Below are 23992 nucleotides of genomic sequence, written 5' to 3'. Positions count from 1 at the left end.
ACCACCTTGGCAAATTTTGAGCGATTTTCAGCTACTCTGAGCAATCTCTCAGAGTTCATACCAGTCCACTGTCTGATGTCTGCCAGCCAAGATTTTCTTCGTCTTCCTTGTTCTCTTCTTCCATTTATCTTCCCTTTTATAATCAGTTGAAGTATCATATTTTTCATTACGAAGTAGGTGACCAAGATATGCAGTTTTCCTTCTTTTTATGGTATCTAAAAGTTCACGTGATTTCCCCATTTGTTCCAGTACTTCCTGATTGGACGTTTTTGCTGTCCATGGGATTTTTAACATTCGTCTGTATAACCACGTCTCAAAGGCTTCAAGCTTTTTATTGATTTTTTTTTAAGGTCCAAGTTTCTGCACCGTACAGTATTAATTGGCACAAATGATTTGAGAGAGTACAAAGAGCGTGTCAGAATGTATATCAGGAGGCTGCTTGGAAGGATAAAAGAGAATAGTGTGACAGGAAGGGTAGTCAGTGTGTTGCCTAGGTATGACTGTGGTGAAATGATGCGGAGAGCAAGGATTATGAATGATATGCTGGCTGAAATGTGTGAGGATATGGGAGTACAGTTTGTTAATGTGTGGAATAAGTTTGAGGGACAAAATGAGATGTATTGGACGATGGAATGCATTTCAGTGGTTATGGTGTGAGTCGCTTGGAGAGACTGCTGCTGGAAGGTAGAGAAGTGAATAGAGAGAATGAATCAGATTGAGAGGGGGAGTGATGTGGAAGAGCAGGAGAAATTGAAGAAGTGGATATGAATGGGGACATGAGTGGTATGAGTATAGAAAATGAGAGAATGGGTGTGCAAGAGGAGCATGAAACAGGGAGGCTCAGGGTGGACAGGTGGATGCTCCAAGAGGAGGTGAGAGCATGCATAGGCAGGAAAGGAATGGGATGACCAGGGATCAAGAGGAAACAGTTGGAATTGAAAAGGGTTCCAAAATGAAGAAGCAGAAAGGGAAATGGCCCCAGTCTAGCATGGAGAGATCACATCGAGTGAGTAGTATCAGTGGAACTAGCTGTAGATCCAGAAATGAGCTGTTGTGTTTGAATACCAATGCTAGAAGTATAAGAAACAAGGCAGATGAAATTATTACTATTATTATTACTATTATTACGGGCAACTCCAGGGAGTCATTAGACTCATCGAGGGAGGCCCCAAATCATATTCATCACAACTGTTTGACATTCATACAGTATCTATCATACCTTGCCTTAAACTCATTCACTGTCACAGCATCCACTACAGACTCAGGGAGCGCATTCCACTCATTCACTACTCTAAAAGTAAAGAACCCAGCTCTAACACCTTTACTAACCACACTTTTGCCCAGTTTCCATGGATGTCCCCTAGTCCTCCCACAACCAGCCCTGTTCTCAAAAATATCTTCTGAATTAATTTTATAGAAACCCTTCAGTAATTTGAATGTCTCAATCATATCTCCCCTCCTCCGCCTATCAACCAATTTTTGCAACCCACAAATCCTCAACCTGTTCTCATACGGTTCATTCCACAGACCTGCTATCATCTTGGTCACTCTCCTCTGGATCCTCTCCACCTCCTCCCCATCAAGAAGAAACCTAGGTGACCAAATCTGAGCACAGTAGTCTAGATGGGGTCTTATCAAGGCTCGATAGAGAGGAACAATAACCTGCTTGTCCCTGCTTGTCAACGTATTCTTCAGCAACCAAGTGATTTGATGAGCTGTTTTGGTCACTTTTGCAATGTGTCCCCTAAATTTCAATTCCTTATCTACCAACACTCCTAAATCTCGTGCCTCATCAATTTCCTGGAGCAGGGTTCCACCAATGCAGTAAACTGCCGCCAGTCTTTTCACCCCAAAATGCATAACCTTACATTTTGCCACATTAAACTGACATCCATTCTCCTTAGCCCAGACCTCCAATCTATCGAAATCATCCTGCAAAATTTTGACGTCATCTGCATTCACTATTGCCCTACCCAACTTCGCATCATCCGCAAACAAATGAACTGTTCCTCTCAGATCATTTCCTATATCATTTATGAACAAATTAAACAGCAGTGGTCCAAGAACAGATCCTTGTGGCACACCGCTAGTCACAGGCCGTCTTGTGGACTCTACTCCCGAGTAAACCACTCTCTGATATCTCTCCGTCAACCACCCTCCTATCCATCTCACCAACCCTATGTCCATTCCCATATGCTGCAATTTACTGATTAGAATTCCATGTGGAATCCTGTCAAAGGCCTTGGCAAGGTCCAGTAGAATCACCGTAAACCCATTACCCTTATCCAGTTCAGCCGTCACTGTGTTATAATACGTGAGCAAGTTACTGAGGCATGACCTACCCTTCACAAAACCATGCTGTCCCCCGATACAGTATCCCATTTTCTTCTATCCAATCTTGTATTTTCCTCTTGACTATTTTCTCTAAGACCTTGACAATGATTCCTGATATGCTAATCGGTCGGTAATTTACAACAGCAGTCTTGGAACCACCTTTATGCAGTGGAACTATTTTCCCCTCTTTCCACCCGCTCGGGACTAACCCAGACCCGAGACTCAAATTAAACAAAATGGTCAAGGGTACTGACAATTCTTTAGCTGCTTCTCGTACAACACGAGCTGGTATACCATCCAATCCCACAGATGTATTGACATTGAGGTTATGCAATAGACTACTCACCTCCACTTCATTAACCACAATTCCCGTATAATCTACTGGTTTATTCGTTTCTGCAATGTCACCACCTGGATGATATACTTTTGCAAAGTGCTCACTCAGTAACTCAACTATCTCAACTGATTCAGTTACCTCCCTACCATCGGCATTCTTTAAAATCAATCTGCCATGTACATTTTTCCTTTTACTTGCTACATATCTAAAAAACTGTTTAGGATTCTCTTTAGCCTGCTTGGCCAATGTTCTTTCGTAATCCTTTTTTGCTTTTCTTACGACACTCGTCACCCTTCTGGCCTGCTCTTTATACCGTTCATGTGCCTGCCGGTCACCCTTCTCCTTAAATTCTCTCCATAGTTGTTTCTTTTTTTGCAACTCAAGCTTAATGGTGTTATTCATCCATTTAACCCCTACTTGATTTATTATTCGGACTCTAGGTATACAGTCAGCCATTGCTTCATGCAAGCACTTCTTAACTACCTCCCATGCACTATCAACTTCTAGTCCTTGCAGTTGTACATGCCATGGCACTGAACCAATCAAACTCCTAAGCTTGTCATACTTTCCCGCCCGATAATTCCACATGTACCCTGTCTTAATTGAAAATTCTACACCTTTAGCCACCTCCCAAGTTAAGACCCTATGATCACTCTCACCGATTGGTGGCAATGTGGTCATATTTGTTACAGCCAAATCCTCAGATGTAATTACTAGGTCAAGCACTCTCTGACCCCTAGTATTTTCCATTACATGCTGTCGCAGATAGTTATCCCTTAATAACCGCATAAAATCCAGTTCCTTCCTCCCGTGTGTCCTCTCCTCACTCCAATCAATGCGACCATAGTTGAAATCTCCCATAATAATCACCCTCCTTCCACCCATTTCTTCTATTTGCTTGTGCATACTGTCACCACCATCTTTTCCATCACCTGGTCTATAGCAGCACCCAATTGTATATTTAGTTCTGCTAGCCACAATCTCACACCAAATGGCCTCAAATATGCTCTTTTCTCTATCCTGCAATTCAACTTCTATTCTCCTTGGCTGGAGCTCATCAGCTATCATCAACAATACTCCTCCCCCCATTTTATTCTCTCTGTCATTCCTGAACACACTATACCCATCACATTCAATCCCACTAGTTATATCATCTACAGTCAGCCATGTTTCACTAATACCTATAACCTGTGGTCTGGAAGTGCCGACCATGGCCAAAAACTCTTCCTTCTTGTTCCTAATACTCCTAGTATTAGTGTACATGAATTTAAGACCCCCCATTAGCCCGAACCCTATCTTGAAGCCTTATATTAACTATCCCACTCTGATTTGTTGTCCTTATTTGCTCTGGCATATTATATTCATTCTTACATTCAACTGCCTCCATAAGGACTGTATCTCTACCCCCCCCCCTAACAAATCTAGTTTCCCTGAATTTGCACATCCACTACATTCAGCAACACTTTCTCAAGTCTTCTTACACCGTAACCATTCAAATGCAAGCCATCCATCTTATATAGATCCTTTCGCCCATCAAACTCACTCCACACATCCACAAATTCCACACCACTCGTCATACATAACCCACGCATAAAGTCATTTGCAATTATAGCCCTCCTTTTAAACATTTCACTGTCATACCGTGGCAAAAGACTAATCATTCTAACTCTCTCACTCCTTTCTTTTGCTACCTCAAACAATTCATTCAGGTCTTCTATCATTTCCATTTTATCTCCTTTCAAATCATTCGTACCTGCCACAACAATCATTTCTTTCACCCTTTCCTTTTGCTCTCTAATAGACGCAGTTACGTCCTTTATGGTCGCACCGAAAATGGTTGCACTAATTGCATCTGTTCACCCAAAGATTGTCAAAATAAGTGAGACATGGTTGGATGAGGATGACATCCTTACAGGAATAGAGGTGGAAGAGTGTGATGTGTTTCGTTAGGATAGAAGGGGTAAAAAGGGAGGAGGAGTGCTATTGATGATAGAGAAAGAGTTATGTCCATACAAAGTAGAGATGCAAGACGGAAATAGTACCAGAAAAGGAAAGGTTTTGAGGCAGTATGGTGTGAGATAGAGGTGAATGGAATCAAATACTTGGTGGGATGTTGTTATAGACCTGGTAATGTGGATGGTGGTGATAGTGAAATGTATAGTCAAATTAGCCAAGCAAATAAGAAAACGGTGATCATTATTGGTGATTTTAATTGTGGCAATATAGACTGGAATGATGAGATAGCAAATGGAAGTAAGGAAAATGAGTTTCTTCAGTTTTTGAGGGATAACTACCTCAGATAGTATGTAACAGGGGGAACACGAGGATTAGGAGTCTTGGATTTGGTCATCTCATCAGAGGATGTAATTATAAATGAGGTGTCAAATCATCCACCAATTGGTGAGAGTGACCATGAGGTGATTACCTGGGTGGTTGCCAGCAGTGTGAGAAAAGGGTATATGTGGATCTACAAGGGGGGGGGGTGATTATGAAGAGCTCAGGAGACAGCTTGCGGGTGTAGCGTGGAATGAGGAGTTAGCTTAGCAAAAGAGATCAATGCAGCTTGGGGGATTTTCAAAAACTATCTAGTAGATGCAATGTCTAAATGTATTCCAAGGGTGAGAAGGTTAAATAAGGTAGGTGTGAGATGGATGAATAAAGAGATTAAGCATGTGATACAGAGAAAAAGGGCATTGTGGAGGCAGCATAAGAGAAGTGGAAATAACCAATTCCATGAGGTCTACAAAGACCAGGCAAGGAGGGTGACTTGGTTGATGAGGGTAGCTAAAGAGAGGTATGAACAACAGTTAGCTAATGAAGCCAAAAAGAATCCCAAGGAGTTCTTTCAATATGTAGCCAGCAAAAGAAAGAATGATTATGGAAGGGAAGGATGACATTGATAGCAGAAAATGGTATAATGACAGCTGTTGCAGAATGTGTCTGGTGGAGATACTTAATGAGCAATTCATAAAGGTCTTTCAATCTTGTGAATGTGACTTGATTTAGAGCAGTAGATGATGAGGAGGAGAAGAGACTGATTGTAAGTGAGCAAGCGGTGTATAGGGAGTTGAGTAAACTAGATGTTAATAAGGCTGTGGGACTTGATAATATATCATCATGTATTCTGAAGGAATGTGCCAGGGAGTTGACACCTGTCTTGACATTTTTTTAATACGAGTCTTGCACTCGGTCAAGTCCCTAAGGAGTGGAAGGAGGGTAAGATTGTGCCACTTCATAAAGGAGGTGATCGAACTCAAGCATCAAACTATAGGCCTATCTGTGTGTCAGGTGTTGTGGTTAAGTTGTTGGAGAAGCTTGTGAGAACTAGGATCCAGAGTTGGGTTTACAACAATGGTATTATCTTTGATGGACAGCATGGATTTTCTAAAGGGAGGTCATGTTTTAGTAATCTACTTACTTATTACAATAAAGTGACTGCTTCCTTGGACAGAGGAGAAGGATACACAGTAATATACTTGGATTTCACAAAGGCTTTTGATAGAATACCTCATGATAAGTTGACAGTCAAATTAGAGCAGATGGGGTTGGATATTAGATTAGTGCATTGGATTGGAGACTGGCTATCTGATAGGTATCAACAAGTTGTGTATGGAGGGGTGAGATATCCAGGAAAAGGAAAGTCACTAGTGGAGTGCCTCAGGGATCTGTTTTAGGGCCATTACTGTTTAACTTGTATATTAATGATATTGGCAAAGATTTGGATGGAGATATTCTGTTGTTTGCAGATGATGCAAAGTTGGGACGAACCATAAAGAGTAGTGAAGATGTTGTGGCCTTTCAAGAAGACTTGAATAAATTGACTGATTGCGCACAGAAATGGGGATGCGAGTTCAATGTTGCAAAATGTAAGGTTTTAAGATTTGGAAAACAAAGATGGAATGCAGAATTTATGCTTGGTGAGAATATATTGTTGAAGGTAGAGGAAATAAGAGATCTGGGGATGATAGTGGATAAGGATCTAAAATTTAGGGGATACATCGCCAATATTGTGAGGACAACACAAAGGCTTCTGGGAATGATGCAGAAGACACTGACCTATAGAAGTAGGGAGATTCTTGTTCCGTTGTATAAGGCTTTGATTAGGCCACACATAGACTATTGTGTCCAGATTTCATCACCAGGTTTTCAGAAGGATGAAGAGATGTTGGAAAGGGTCCAAAGGCGACTGACTAAGGTAGTTTCTGACCTCTGGAATGTCGAGTATGAGGAAAGATTGAAAAGATGTAATTTGCAGAGTCTGGTGGAGAGGAGGAAGAGGGGAGATATGATAGAGACCTACAAGTTAGTAAGGGGTTGTTATAAGATCAATGGTGGAGAAGTTCTACAGAGAATAGTGGGAGATCAGGGGAAAACCAGAGGTCATCCCTGGAAACTGTATAAAGAGGGTGTGAGTAGGGGAGTGAGAGGCAGGTTTTTTTCGTACAGAGTTGTGAATGATTGGAATGCCTTGCCTTGAGAGTGTGGTGTCTGCAAGGAGTTTGAGTGTGTTTAAGACACGGTATAATGAGATGTGTGTGTGTGTGTGATAAAAGGACCTCCCAGATGAGTCTTTGACTCCATTGAGGTCTTGGGGTAATAATAATAGTATCAAGCCTTGATAAGAGTCCATCTTGACTACTGTGCCCAGATCTGGGTGTCAGGGTTTTTTTCTTGATGGGGAGGGGGTAGAGAGGATCCAGAGGCAAGTGACCAAGATGATAGCAGGTCTATGGAATGAACCTTATGAGAACAGGTTGAAGATTTGTGGGTTGTAGACATTGGTTGATAGGCGGAAGAGGGTGATATGATTGAGACATTCAAATTACTGAAGGGTTTAATTCAGAGGATATTTTTGAGAACAAGTGTGGTGGTGGGAGGACTAGGAGCCATCCATGGAAACTGGGCAAGAGTGTGATTAGCAAAGGTGTTAGAACTAGGTTTTTTGCATGGAGAGTGGTGAATGAGTGGAATAAGTTGCCGGTGTCTGTTGTGGGTGCCATGACTCTGAGTGGGTTCAAGGCAAGGTATGATAGATGGGATCCGGAAAAGTCATCCCCAGCATTTCGCCCCCTGTAGATAATGAGTAAGCTACAAAAATGTAAATAATACACCTAATTTTTTAATAATTCTAATTTATTTTGTTTTAATAGAATAAATGCACATTATTATTGTTTAAAACTCGAAGTTGTATGCAATGCCTCTGAGGTAATCAATTACATTACGATTTTGAAAATCTTGGACTATTGTTTTGATTCTAGCAGAAATTGTAGCATACTTCTTGTTTCTTTGATTGCCTGAATTACTGGCAATTAGTTGTGTAATTTCGAAATTGTGCAGCCCTTGTTTCTTTAAAGAATCGATGAATCGGTAAATATTTGGGAATAAAGCAGCACAAGTTTCCTGAAATCCCCTGTGCACCCCTCCACGCCGTTGTTGGTATGTTGCTGATCATTCAGTGTTCGTGTGTAAACATTCCACAATTCGATGGCAAACATGGGTAATTGCCAGCCTCTCTGTGTCTTCAAAGTAGTTTGCAATCACCATAGCTTCAATGAGGAAGTCATCAGCTTCAACCAAATCTTCAAATGCTTGAATAACATTAGCAGGAGGAATAAATGCCAATGCCAGAATCATTCGAATTCAACGAGCAAATTCATGGTCTTGTTTGTATCGGGCTTTTAAACCTTCATTCTGTACCTTTCGCCAAACGCTTTGGGTAAGATGAAAAAAGCACAGGTATTTACAATACTAGGAAATTCTTGTTGGTAGGCTTGCATTGCACTTTGTTCGAAATCTGTCATAAGTCACTGGGGTTGGAGACCCGGTTGTAGATTTTTAACTTTTTGAAGCAACTTGATGTATGTGGCACGAGTTTTGTTTGGCAGAAGCATGTAGACCACTAGAATAACTGCATTGAATTGAACCACATGAATTGTATAAAGCTGCTGGAAATGCATGGGTACTGTGCTAAAAGTTGCATCAGAAAACCACTCCTAGCTATGCGCCAATAACTGAAGATTGTTACTAGTGGAAAAAATAAGCATGTGATCCGGGAGCAGTTTGTCCTGAGAATCATACATCAAAAACTATTGTACATTGGCATCGATAATAATTTCTTGATAATTTTGTGGAATTACTAGGTCACAGAGATTGCTCGGTAAAGCAGGAGTACCATTGTTGCATCGAACATGACAAATGGTTCGTTTAAGTGAATCCTTTTTAGGAAGTAATGCCGCGACATTGGCATGAGCCTCTGCAATTACTGATGCAACAATTTGTTGTGGCCGTTCGTTCGTGGTTGTTGCATGTTGCTGTATTTGGCCAATTAATTGCAATGCTTCCGACCTTGCAGCTTGAGCTGCATGGTTATGTTTAGTTATGACTTTCACAACTGGGCCTTCCAAACCCTCTGTCCAAACACGCCCTTTGCAGGTGGAATGTTTTTCACAAACCCAGATTCCATGTTGTTCGTCTACAGTTCTCTTTGAAAACACGTAAACATGGTTGTCATCATCTACCAATTTTCTTTTGCCTCTTATTGACGGAACATTTTTTGCCATCGTATACACAGGATTAATCAATCAAGATGCAAAAATAATATGTAAATATTGCACTGCCTGTGACGCTCAGCTTGTCCACGCGATGCACTGCTAATAATGAGGCGGCGAAAACAGCAAACACGCGCTGTTCCCTTCCCCCCATGTCCATCACTAACCACGTGACTATCGTCCTCGTGGTCGATATGTATTCTTTCCATTGTGAAAGGATTACCAGTTTCAGTTAATACTTTCACAATGGAAAGAGAACCCTGAAGACATACAAAAGGGGAGAAATTAGTTTAAAAGCTACGTGACAATTTGTACACGAATGTAATTTTAAAAATTTGTTCAGAAAAGTTAGAGTTATCGGAAGTTCGGTTCGAGTAATCGAGAGAGTTTAACATTGAATCTCCACTAAAGGGGCTAGGACTTCATTAAAAATTCGAGTTATTGAGAGTTGACTGTACTGTATTGATATTTTTGTAACCTACTCATTATCTACAGGGGGCAAAATGCTTGGAGCGACTTTTCCGTAAACCATGATAGATACTGTGTGGAAGCTGAATAGTTGTTGACATGATGTTTAGGGCCTCTCTCGGTGAGTCTAAGGACTCCTTGGAGTTGCCCGTAATAATAATAATTATATCCAGCATCTTCAGAGCACAAACACGGTTTGTCACAGTACATGAAACTGCAACAGTTTGACTACTTTAAAAAATTGTAATGGACAATGCAAGGAACTGAAGTCCTAATTGGCACTATCTATTGTTGTATAAAGAGATGGAAAGAACAAGTATTCATTTGATCTTAAAATGACTCTCCGAGATTTTTGGTAAATTACAGCCTTAGGATCAGATGGAAGAAAACAAAAGTGTTACACAGAAGTCATAAGTTAGAGAAATTGTTTTTCAAATCAGCAGGAGCTTTAAAACATTCTCGAAACCTCAACAAGCATGGCTGTATCAATTTACTAAAAATCTAGGAGGCAGTCATTTTAAGATCAAATTAACCACCTTATGGATCAAATACACATCCTCATACGCTTCGTATCCATCATATATTTCAGTGTAATATCAATGGTATTACAATTTTAATATACACTTCACATCCATGATAACCTTGGCATCTATAGATGTCTTGACTGGTAGCGTGGTTAATTCTTGTTTACCGTTGTATTCACATGGAAATAAGTGAACTTATCTCAATTGCATAAACCATATGAAACTGAAATGAAATATTAACTGTTATAAATTCTGGCTGTTTCATTTTGAAAATATAATTAAATAAACTTTTCTGCACTGTGAAGAAAGACCCTCATCATTTAAAGCCCACCGGTGAAGTAGTAATGGCAACACACGATGGTTGGCTCGAGTGGAAGTTTCTCAGTTGTATTTCCAAGCATGCATGCAAGTGAAAAAATATTGCCAAGTGTTTAGTTGTTTCGGAGTAGAAAAGGAAAACAGCAGGAAAAAATTTTGAAGTTTCTGTCTCTTCAATGTATGAAATCTGAACAGAAGTTAGAAATGGAAGACAGAGAAAATATCCACATATAAAGAGATAAATGTGATGATTTTAGTAGTCATTAATCCATATAGGATTTATTTCAGTTAAAGCTGATGGAACTTTGATTTGCAGTTCATACAGAAATAGGCCCAATAAAATTATTATTATTATTCAGGCCTCCAAGGAGTCAAAAGACTCATCGAGGGAGGTCCTTCCTAAGACATAAAGTCTGTCAAGACTCATCAAGGGGAGGTCCCCCCCTGAGAAACACAGTCTATCATACCACTCTTTAAACTCACTGACCGTTCTCGCTCCCACCACTCCATCAGGCAATGCATTCCACGGCTCAACCACCCTCCACACAAAGAAACCACTCCTTACCCTCTTGCTCACAGTTTCCTTTCGTAACTTCCAGGGATGGCCTCTTGTCATCACTCCTTCCCGCTGATCAACCAAGCGAAAGAACTCCCCAGTGTCAACCCTGTAACCACCTCTCAACAGTTTAAAAGTCTCAATCATATCACCTCTCCTTCTTCTATCCACCAAACTCTGCAGTCCACGTTCTCTCAGCCGATCCTCATAACTATCCTTGTACAGTCCTGAAACCATCTTTGTATCCTTTCCACAGTTAATTTATCCCCTTCAAATCCTGGGGACCAAATCTGAGAACAATAGTCCAAGTGTGGTCTGATCAGAGGCTTATACAACGGAATGATAACCCTCTTATCTCTGCAGGTCAGTATCCTTCTCATAATAGCAGCAATCCTCTGTGTTACCTTCACTACCTTTGCAATATGTCCCCTAAACTTCAGGTTTCTATCAATCATCAACCCCAGATCTCTTGTCTCCCCTACTTCCTCCAGTATAACTCCTCCCATAGAGTATGCAGCATCCCATCGATGTTTCCCAAACCTCAAGACCATACATTTTTCTGCATTAAACTGATACCCCCATTCATTTGCCCATCTATCTAGCTTATTTAAATCCTCTTGCAGGGCTACCACATCTGCACTATTACTAATAATCCTTCCCAGCTTCGCATCATCCGCAAACAACTGAATATCCCCCTGCAATCCACTGGCTATGTCATTGATATAAAGGTTAAACAATATAGGTCCTAGTACTGAGCCCTGTGGGACCCCACTTGTAACCCTCTGCTTCCTGGAAACTGCTCCACCATACACAACTCTCTGATACCTATCAGACAGCCAATCCTGAATCCAGTTGACCAATCTGACATCCAGACCCATGTGCTGCAACTTAAATATCAGCTTATCATGTGGCACCCTGTCAAATGCCTTTGCCAAGTCTAAGAAAATTTCAGTATATGCCTTTCCCTCATCTAATGTTCTTGTAACTTTATTATAAAAGGCTAGCATATTGCTAAAACAAGAGCGTCCTTTCACAAATCCATGTTGATTCTCACAGATAACATTACCCTCATCTGCCCAATGCTGTACACGGTCCCTCACTACTTTCTCCAAGATCTTAACAACTACTGATGACACACAGACTGGCCTATAATTAGACACTTCCAGTCTGTTACCACCCTTATGCAATGGCACTATCTTACCTTCCTTCCATTCCGTGGGCACCTTTGCCAAAGCCAGACTTTCATTGAAAAGCCACGTTAAAGGTACTGTCAATTCCCTAGCACATTCTCTCAAAACTCTTGGCGAAATACCATCCAGTCCCACAGCTTTACTGACATCCAGAGTACTCAGTATCTGAAACACACTCTCCTCCTGTACCTCCAGACCTCGTACCAGTCCTGTCCCTCTAGCATTAAAACTGACTCCTCTAGGATGAAATACTCCAATAAAGTGTTCATTGAACAATTCCACTATGTCCTCTGCATCAGTCACTCTATTCCCATTTTTATCCCACAATATCATTCTTCCACAGTCATTTCTCCTCCTACTGGCCACATAGCTAAAAAATTCCCTAGGATTTTCTTTGGATCTTAGGGCCAATCTCCTCTCATATTCCAGTTTCGCTTTCCTTACCACACTAGTCACTCTTCTGGCCTGTGTCTTATATTCCTCATGCATCTCTTCACCTGTCTCCTTATATCTCTTCCATAGCCTCTTTTTCGCATGCAATTCCTGTTTAATATTGTTTGTCATCCACTTTACTCCAAATTGCGTCCTCTTCTTCACTCGTGGTATACAACTTACCATTGCTGATAACAAATATTCTTTCACAATTTCCCACGCACTGGTGATATCCTGGCCTTCCAATTCCTCCCTCCATGAAACTTCCTGAAGTTGACGTCTAAGACTGTTATAATCACCTGCCTTATAATTCCATATAAGTTCCCGTCTCTTTGATACTCCTGCATGTCTATTCATTTTCCAAGTCAACACCATATGGTCACTCTCTCCAACTGGTGGGAGAGACGTCAACTCAGTTATTATCACCTCTTCTGATGCTATAACCAAATCCAAAATTTTTGAACCTCTTGTTCCCTCTGTTACATGTTGCCTAAGACATTTGTCCCTCAAGAATTCTAGAAATTCCATTCCCCTATTGCTACATGCATCTTCCTCTCTCCAATGTATACTACTGAAGTTAAAATCTCCCATAACAATCATTCTTCTTGCACTTGCCAAACTTAGTTGTCTAAACATCTCCTGGTCCCCATCCTCTGTGCTCCTGGGTCTGTAGCAACACCCCACTAAATATCCTGTCTTGCCTACCTCTACCTCACACCATACGCTCTCAAAATCATTTGTCTCACTTCCTTCCAAATTCTCCACTCTTAGAGGACATAGGTCATCACTTATCATAAGCAGCACCCCACCACCACGCTTTCCCCTCCTATCCTGACGAAAAATGCTATACCCAGCGACTTCTATTCCTGTTGTTATATCCCCTTCTGTCAACCACGTCTCGTTACAATTTGAAGAAAATACATTGGTGCTTGCCTAGTTAAGTAGTCGATTTGATATATATATTTATGTTATTTGTAGATTAAAGATTTTTGTTTTGGTTAAAAAGTATTTAAAGACTCAATATCTTAATGGGATTAATAATTAATAGTTTAAGAGGTTAACTTACATATGAGATATCCTGAGATACGAACCTGTATGCAAGCTAGATTTGCAGTTTAGCTTTGGTGTTTTCTTTTTATTTTGAATTTAAGAGAATTTAAATTTCTACTTTCTCCCTTACACACTCCTAGTGTGTAAAGGAGAAAGTAGAAATATATATCCCACTTCTACTTGGTATGTGTTTAATGGACTATAGGTTTACAACCTTTTATGGATGGGAGTCGCATAAAAAATCTTAAATCACCCTTGAATTAATCAAATTTCAGCTTGGCACTAAACTTCTTAAAAAATCATAAAAGTTATACCTCTTATCATTAATAATCCTAGGACAGAATGTGTCATCCTGTTACACTTGACAATGTCAGGAAATCCAAAGAAATATATCTTAGCTCTAATCTTTTCCATGATGAAAATCGGCTCTGTAACACATGGAATGAGGTGTAAGCCAGTGTTAGATTAAGCAGTGGCATTATTATTGATCTTGCAACCAGTTTGCAAAATCAAGATTAAATTTGCTGGCCTGGTTGGCTCTATTCTCCAATCACCAAGTTGCTAGTCCGAACCCTAATATTGATATGGATGTTCATGGTTGTCTTCAAGTGGGAGATGAATTTCAGCCTAGTGTGAGACCACTACCTTGCTTAGTGAAGGCCTGAAAAAGTGGCTTGAAAATATTCCATGTTTGAATTCTTGTCCAGAGTTTCTGGATCATATAAAAAATATTCAAAAAATATAAAATTCATAGAAATATTTTAAAAAATTCCTTAGGTCACCCATGGTACTAATGTCCTGTAGGTTTATAACCTTTCATAGGTATGAGTCATTAAAAAAGTAAGCCTTCTCAAACTATTAGAACACACATGTCAAAGATAATTCTTTCATTTTAATCAGTACCAGAGAAGTAATCTTGACAAAAACAGTATTTGACAGTGGCATTTTTCATTCTGGGGGATATAAAATCTGCTTCTTAAAAGTTTCCTCGAAAGTGTTTTTATCTTTTTCTTTTTAGGATCTCACTTTAAAAATTGCATTTAGCAGCTATTTATTGGCAGTATGTCATTTATTTTTTATAAGTAGTTAATTTCATTTATATTCCATTTTTTTCAGTTTCACCACAGATGCTTGCAAATCAGATGTTCCTTCAATCATCTCTTTTAGCACCCTCTGGTTGTTTTCCACAAAACACAAGGTAAGGAAAATTATTTTATTCATTCTTATTACTTTTGTTGATGGGGTGGAAATAAAGATTAGCATCCCTTTTCAAAAGATCACAACATCAGTTTAACTTTTAAGCCAATTCAAACTGTTCACAGCCTTCTGAGGTCTTCTAAAGGTAGCACATTCATCTACAAACACCCAGGAGTATATAGAATTCCATGATCATGTAGTATAGCATACATAGGACAGACAAGCTATGGATTTGAGGTAAGAAAGAAGGAATATGTTGCAGATGTTGACCACAAAAGAAAAGACAATCATACTTATAATACTAACCATGCAGATTAACTAGATGTTTAGATAAGGTGTAGATTGGACAACTTTAAACTCTCCAACTTACACCTTATCCAAACAGTAAACATATAGCTTATCTATTAGGACAGCACATAAGGTTATCTAAATCTTACATCAAAAATTCATCCCTTTTTGTCCAGAAACTATCCAGTTTATATGAATCATTTAGTTGACATCCTTACAAGCCGCTTTACTTGAAGACTTCTTTCCATAGACATCACCAACTTATTTGAACATTGTCTCTGGTCAATTTTTTGACAGACAAAAATTTGGACTTTCTATGGGCAACCCCATCTCTCCTCCTTCAGCTGACCTTTTTTTTGAGAATTTTGAGGAGGCTTTCCTAACAGAAATGAGTCTAATAGTCTAACCAGCAGTTTGGTGGAGATACATGAATGACATCTTTATTATTTGGAAATATGGCTTCCCAAAACTTCAACAGTTATGGTGTCCCAAATAGCACAATGGGAAAAACAAAGGATCTTTCAGAGTTTGATAAAGAACTTATTTTGAATGCCCATCTGTTGGAGCTACGATTTTGAAAACAGTAAAGCTGACTGGTTTCTCAAAAGGTGAGATATCCCTGTTGTTTAATCAGTGGAAAAATAACCCACGTTGCTTGTCTAAGAGGCGCAACTGTGGTTCTAAGATAGTCTGTCAGGAATGAGATCGCTGTCATTTGAAAAGGCTTGCACAGACAAACAGATCCATATCTCACCAAACTCTGCATAGAGAATTGAAAAGGATCGGTATTGGCAGTTGTAAGCCTATATGAAAAACCACTGATTTCTGTGAAGAACCAGAAAGTTTGTCTACAGTATTATCAGGAACATCATAACTGGACACTAGAAGACTGGAAAATAAGTCATGTGGTCTGATGAGTCACAGTACACCTTGTTCTGTACCAGTAATAGGTAGGGAGTTTGACTGGAGCCCCATGAAGCAATGAACTCAGCTTGCCTTATAAACAACTCAAGATTCTGGAGGTGGTGTCATGATGTGGGGCATGTTCTGTTGGTATGGAATGGATCCTCTGATATTGCTGAACGGTCACGTGTCCTCCAAGGAATATCTGAACATTGTTGCCGATCAAGTCCATCCTGCAATGCTGACTTTTTATCTAGTAGGTGACAGTTGTTTTGTTTACAACAATGCTACTGTCCATCATGCAAGAATTGTTCAGCAGTGGTTCTGCTAGCATGACAGTGACTTCCACCATCTTCCCTGGCCACCACAAAGCCTGTATCTGAACTCCATTGAGAATGTATTGGGGATGTTAGAAAAACAAATCTAAAGAACAAAGTCCTCTTTTCGTCAAATCTGAGCCAGTTAAAGGACTGCGTGTTGAACGCTTGGTATGAACGAAATCCAACACCTTAAGGAATCTATGCCAAGCCAAATGTGTGCTGTAATTTAATGTAAAGGAGGTTCACCATGGTATTAAGTAAGCTTTTAATTCAGTAGCCAGTATGTGTACTAGGCTTGAGTATTGCACATGTTATTCATCATTCGGACACTTCCTTGATTGTGCATCAGACAGACTGATTTTTGTAAATTCATGAACATTTTCAGGATATCAGTTTAATTTTCAGGAAGCTTAGTGGAAAACAAGTTTTTTGAACTACTTCAACGTACATTTATAGAAAATTATCACAAAAATGTTGTAGTCCAAAACATGTCAAGTAATTGAAAAATATTCATAACTGATCACACACACACACCAGGTGTCATATCCTTTCTTGAATTTATTCACATTACCTACACACACACCACCTCCAAAGGCAAGCAATTCCAATCGTGCCACTCTGTGAGAGAAATAAAATCTAACTCTCACCCTTTCTTGACAGCATTCATTCTCAACTTCCATGAAATTAAAAATTCCGTCTATCTACTAGTATACTAAATGACCCTCTCAGAAGTTCATAAGCAACATCGACAAACAACTGTGCTGTGTCTCCTGTCAAATACTTCCTAATATCATTATTGTAGACTGAACAACAATGGACCAAAGACTGATATCTGAGAAACACTGCTGGTCACTTTAAATTTTGCAGACTTGCATCACCCATACACAAATTTTTGATATGTCAGCTATCCTCTTATCCAGGGTAATAGCTTATAATCCAGTTTCATATCCTATCAAAAGCCTTAGCAAAGTCCAAATGTAACACGGTGTATCTGTTCCTCTTGTCTTAACTGTAACATTATTATAAAATGAGTTAAGTTATTACTTGAACACAACCTTCCATTAGTAAAGCCATCCTGTTTGTTGCAGAGTATAACATTCTCTGTCAAATCCATTTCTATATGTGAGCTCTTAACTTTTCCAAAATCTTCACCACCACTCCAGAGATATTGACAGGTCAATAGTTGGACACATCAGCTTATGGGACCACCCTTGTGCAATGGGTTTATCATATGTACTTTCCACTCCTGTGGAATATTCTCAGTTCAGAGACTCAAATTATGCAGCCTGGTCAAGGGAACAACTAGTTCAGCTGAACACTCATTTGGCATCTGTGTGATCCATCAACTCCTATTACACCTGAGTCTCTTCATCCGCTGTAGAGATGGTATTAAGCTCCATGTTGCATACTCTTGGTTGATACCTTTTAGCAAAATGGGCACTCGTTAATTGAACATTCTCTTCTTCATCTGCCTCCTGCTCACCATCTTCATTCAGTAGTTATTCTTTCACATTCATTCATTTATTCTTTCTTTTACTTGCAACCTAGCAATAGAATTCTCTTGGATTGTCTTCAACTTTCTTTTCGTACCCCTATGCAGCTTTCTGTACAACTCTTCTGGCCTTAATTTTCATAACTTACATCATCCTTATGTACATAGTTATCTTTCCATGCTAAAAATCTCTTACTTAATAAGAGGGGTGCTTAAGAGTCAAAGCTGTATAACTGAGAGGAGACCTCCACATAGCCTTAAAGGAATGTGGAGAACCGACCAGGACTTCTGACCTAATGTCCAATCTTCACCTTCTCGTGGTGCACCTTGTTAGGTATCTACCTGGATACTGAACAAATGAGGATGGGCTAGCAGTTTGGGATTTAGCCGACCAAATTGTATTCTTATTGGCTTAAACCAAAATACAAAATGATGGTACAACATGACAGAATTCCATGCCAGCTGGGGCGTCACCTGATTAAACAAGGCTCCCATTGTTTTCGCCTGGGAACCAGGGCAAACAGCAAAAAGTCAGCTACTGGAACAAATCTGTAAACACATCCCAACTCAACATCGCCAGAGTTAAAGAACAGTACTATCAACGTAAGAAGCCAGGATGGCAAAGAAATGGAGCTAGCTGAGGAATTGGATAAGTACCAGCTTGACATAATAGGGGTGACCAAAACAAAAAAGACAAAAACTGGTGAGATCTTTCTGAGCAATAAATATAAAATGTTATATTCAGGCAATGACAATCGAGGAAAAGAAGGAGTAGCAATAGTATTCAACACTAAATACAAGGCTAATCTTGAATGGCAGACAGCCTCAAGTAGAGTGATGTGGGTAAATATCAGAAGGTGGAACTGAACAATGAGACTTATTTGTTTCTATGGTCCCACAGAAGGTTCTACTAAGATAGAAGTGGAGGAATTTTTTGAGGCTTTAGAGAAAGCAACTGACACAATGGAAAAGGAAAAGTTGGTCCTTGTTGGAGATCTAAATAGCAGAGTAGGAAATGATTGTCAGACATACAAAAATATTTTGGGAAAATTTGGAGAAAAGAGCAAAGCTAATAATAATGGCAAATACCTGTTGGATTTCTTCTCAGGACTGGTTATTACTAACATCATGTTCCAACATAAAAAATGTGCACAAATTCACATGGAGAGAAAAGGCAAGGAATACTAAAAGTCGCATTGACTACGTTATTGTCGATAGTGATGTTTTCTCCATGGTGCAGGACACCAGAGTGTACAGAAGATTAGAAATTGGAATTAATCACTATATAGTCTTGAGCAGGATAAAATTGAATTTCATTTTGAAAAGCAGAACATTTAAGAAAGTTTTAAAGCTAATAAAAGTTGACCATCCTTCAGATGTGAACTGTAAACTAAAATACACAAAGGTTATTGAAGAAAAAATTAAAGTGTTTGAGAACAGGAACCAAACCTTGGAGATTCAGTGGCAAGCCTTAAAGAAAACATTGATTGATTCAGCCAGAGAGGCATGTGGTGAGGTTGTCTGCAAGGATAGAAAAATCAGAACTCCATGGTGAACACAGGAAGTTAAAGAGGCAATGAAGGAAAAGAAGAAAACATATCAAAAGTTCCTGCAAATAAGTCAGCTTGTGCTCTTAGAGAATACAGAGACAAATGTAAGAAAGCTAAACACTGTGTAAAACTAGCTAAACAAAAGTCATGGGAAGACTTTAGTAAGAACATTGAAAATAAATATCAAGAGGGTGGCAAGATATTCTGGAGGTTGTTGAAGAAGCTCAGAAATGGAGGAAAGAATGTTGTAAAAGGAATTAGAGATGATAAAGGTGACATGAAAACTGGAGAAAAAGATATCCTTGAAGTATGGAGTAATTTCTTCAAAAAATTGCTAAACGAAACAAGCAGTGATAGCACAGTGGTAAAAAAAAAAAAAAAAAAACACTCAACAGGCATACATCCCTACTTGAAGTAGAAAAAGCCATCAAAGCTTGAAATGTTCAATGGCAGCAGGAATAGATGATATTAGACCAGAAATGCTGAAGTATAGTGATATAAAAGTCTTACAGTGGCTGCACTGCATGGTTCAGAAGGCCTGGACAGAGGGACGAATTCCCAATGATTGCAGTAGAGCTCTCATAGTACCCATATATAAAAAGGGAAATAAAACTGATTGTGAGAATTACAGAGGTATTTCCCTACTGAGTGTTCCTGGTAAGATTTGTGCATGTATACTTGAGAAACGGTTGAGAAGGATTGTGGAAGAAAAACTTGGTGAAGAACAAGCTGGATTCAGGACAAATAGAGGCTGTCAGGATCAGATTTTCACTTTATGACAAATAGTTGAGAAATCATGGGAATATAACAAAGATCTGTATTTACGTTTTGTAGATCTTGAAAAGGCATATGAGAAGGTGCCAAGAGAGAAGCTATTGAATATGCTACATTTATATGGGGCATTATATCAAGCAGTACTTAGTCTTTATTTGAGTTGTAAGTCAGCAGTTAGAATTGAAGGAAGTACAGGAAGATGGTTTAATCTTGGTTTAATGTTGAATCTGGTGTCAGATAGGGATGTACATTAACCCCTCTATTATTCATTATCTATATGGAACCTGGTATCAAAATTGGAGATGTCAATGCCATCTCTTTGCTTTATGCAGATGATGTTATACTTCTAAATAAATCTGCTATAAGAGTGCAAGCTTCTCTGACTAAATTGAATAACTGTTGTAATAGATATGGTATGAAGGTCAGCAATAAGAAGATAAAGATAATGAAATAGGCAGAAGCATTGAAAATGTTAACTGCATTGTGAATGGAGAACCTGTGGAACAAGTAAAACATTTCACTACTTAGGCACAATTTTTAGTGAAGATGGTAAATTAAATATGGAAATAGACAACAGAATCAACAAAGCTGGTATGGTAGGAAGTCAATTGAATAAATTCATATGGAATAAGAGAGAAATTAGTCAGAACCCTAAATTAGCTGTATACAAGACAGTGTACAAACTAGTTTTAACTTATGGATCTGAGAGACAACAATAAGATTGTTGTCTTAACAAGATTGCACATTTGTTTTACTCCTACCCTGTTTATTCTTTGAACTCTATTAATGTATTTTTGTAACACTTTCCATCTAGCAACTAATACCATGTGACAGAACCTTGATATTGCTTTATAGTTCAGCATGTAAACTTTTCTGAATGAAACCTCCATATACTTAGCTGCTTCTCTAGTCGGTGCAGTATGATTACCATCACCATCTGGAGGGAGAACAGTGATGACTTTAAAATATACTGCCATTGAACACTAAAATAACAGGAACTAGTTAATTGATACATGTTGTATTAATCCCTCTGAGTAGTTTAATACTGAGTATAATTGGTAGATTAGGCATATGCTTTTCAAAAATCTCCTTACATAATCTACACTATGTTGCCAAAAGGATCTGGACATCCCATTGCTCTACATTGCCTCGTCCATATGTTGTAGATACACGTCCATAATGCTATATAAGCATAGGCATGTGTGCATTAGAGTGTAGACGTTCTTTGCTGTCAAGATGAGTGAATGAAGAGTTGAGTCTGTTCGAACAAAGTATGATAGTTGGAGCCCACAAGTTCACGCATTTGTTCCAAAAAAGATTTCTGCCACATTGTACCTATCCTAGTCTATTGTCAGCGATTATAGTGAAGGGGAAACATTGGAACCACCAAAACGCTCTCTTGAACTAGTAGTCCCAAGAAACTGACAAAATCAGGACTAGTGAACTCTCAAACAGTAAACTGTCAGTCAGCCTTAGCAACCATTGCAAATGACTTCCACATGAGCTGAGCTCTGGAACAGATGCCAATGGCAGAACTATTCACCAGGAAATTTTTGCCTTTGGATTTCACAGTCGTACTGGCTCACAAGCCCTCTGACACATGCTAACAGCCAGCATCATCTGGAATGGTACAGAGAACACTTCATTAGGATGTGGATCAATGGAAGAGGGTATTGTGGAGTGATGAATCACAGTACACAATCTGGTGGGGATGCCTGATGAATGATACAAGAATGTCTTGTATTGACTGTGAAATTTGGAGGCAATAGCACGATGGTCTGATGCTCGTTTTCCTGGTTTGGACTGGACTCATTGGTTTCTGTGTTTGGATCATGATGCCTACCATGACATTTTGAATAATTCTGTTCTTCCCACACTGTGGCAACAGTTTGGAATAGGCCCTTTCCTGTATCAGCATGATAATGCACCTACACACAAAGCAAAAGACCCATGGCATGGAGGTGGAAGAACTAAACTGGTCAGCCCAAAGCCCAACCTTAACCCTATTGAGCATTTTTGGGATGAGCTGCAGCAGTTTACCAGAACTTAGTGGAGCCTACTCTGAAGGGTAATGGCTGTAATAGCAGCAAAAGGAGGCTTGACTTTGCAGTGACGTAACGAGGGTATGAAGCACCTGTGGCAAGTGTCTAACTTGCGTCCGCCCAAAACCTAGTTGCGCCCGTGGTGGGTGCCTCTTTCGCCCTGCCCTCGTTATGGCACTGGCTGTTCACACACTATTAGCAACATAGTGTACAATATGCATGCATGTATTATTACTAAATTATTCTAAAGCGAGTTATAACTTCAAGTTTTCCTGGAGTGAAAATTAAGAATTATAAAGAAAGCAATTCAAAAACAGAAAAGAAAAGTAAATGATGGTAATTATAGTAGGTACTAACGACTTAACTAGCGATAAGTTCAGTATGAGAGAGGACTTGAAAGGGTTGTTGGAAGAGGCGAGAGTGAAGAGTAAGAAAGTAAAAATCGTCAGTATTTTACCTCAATATGATAAAATGAATTAGGAAGAAGGGCTATTATGGCAAACGATTAGATGCACAGGCTGTGTAGAAGGAATGGATGCAAGTTTTTGGATGTGTGGAGTTGAGTTTGAGGGAAGATTGGATTTGTATAAGAGGGATGGCCTACACCTAAATGCATTTAGTATCAAGAATCTAAAAAAACTAATAACTGGTATAAGACCTAACACAGAGAGTCAGGGATTATAAAGGGAGGAATGGTGAGAATGTGAGTGTAAGAGCGACTGTGTTAATGAGGGGGAATGGGATCTGTCATGGAAATGTTGACGAGGAGAAAACAATTTCGACTTTGTGTTTGTCTGGTTCGGACCCATCAAATGTGTGCAAAGATGTCTACATGTATAAAACACTTGAGAAGAATAGAGATCTGCAAGCTGTCCAACTGTATCTTGCAGACTACAGACAGAGTATACAAAAGAACAAGCAGATAGATTATTATGTCTGTACATGAATGCTAGGAGTATCAGAAATGAAGGGGTAGAGTTTGTTGCCTTAGTCAATATGGTGGGACCTCAGATTGTAAGCATTAGTGAGACCTGGCTATCAGAATAAGACATACTAACTGATATCGAGTGTAAAGGGTATAGTATTTTTAGGAAGGATAGAGGATTGGAGATGATGCATGCTGCTAGTGATATCGGATGGCTTGAATCCAATTAGAGTTGAGACCTATGAGGGTTACAGATGCAGAAGAGGTTGTTCAACTAATAAGTGCCCATTTTGTTAAAAGTATCAACCTGGTGTATGCGACATTGAGCTCACTGCTACCTCTTTGCTAGAGGAAGAAACTCGGGTGTATGAGGATGAAGTGTTAGAGATGTTGCACAAACTGAATAAGAATTCAGCAATGGGATATCAGCATATGTGCTAAAAGAGTGTTCAGCTGAACTAGCTATTCCTTTGACAAAGCTGTTTAATATGAGCCTCAGAACAGGAACGATTCCACAGGAATGGAAAGAATATATGGTAATTCCATTGCATAAGGGTGGTGCAAAGACTGATGTATCCAGCTATCAATCAATTAGTATCTCAGGAATGGTGGTGAAGATTTTTGAAAAATTGGTTAGGGCTTGCATTCAGAAATGGGTTGACAGTGAATCTCTACTTTGCAATAAGCAACATGGGTTTACTAAGGGAAGGTCATGTTTTAGCAACTTGCTCACATTCTATAACA

General features: G+C 39.3%; 1 protein-coding gene across 1 annotated transcript in view; it reads left to right on the top strand.

Annotated features, from left to right (window-relative positions):
- Positions 1 to 23992, top strand: part of LOC150107048 (signal transducing adapter molecule 2-like) — a 387379-nt gene that overhangs the window by 345810 nt on the left and 17577 nt on the right. Inside the window, exon 13 of the mRNA XM_090392915.1 lies at positions 14874 to 14955. Coding sequence (XP_090249041.1) covers positions 14874 to 14955 — 82 coding nt within the window. The remainder of the gene's footprint in view (positions 1 to 14873; positions 14956 to 23992) is intronic.

The sequence above is a fragment of the Typopeltis vanoorti genome, chromosome 5 (assembly GCF_054136105.1).
Source record: "Typopeltis vanoorti isolate ZY-2024b chromosome 5, IOZ_Tvanoo_1.0, whole genome shotgun sequence".
In the NCBI taxonomy this organism is placed as follows: Eukaryota; Metazoa; Arthropoda; class Arachnida; order Uropygi; family Thelyphonidae; genus Typopeltis; species Typopeltis vanoorti.
This window is presented reverse-complemented; position numbering and strand designations above follow the sequence as displayed.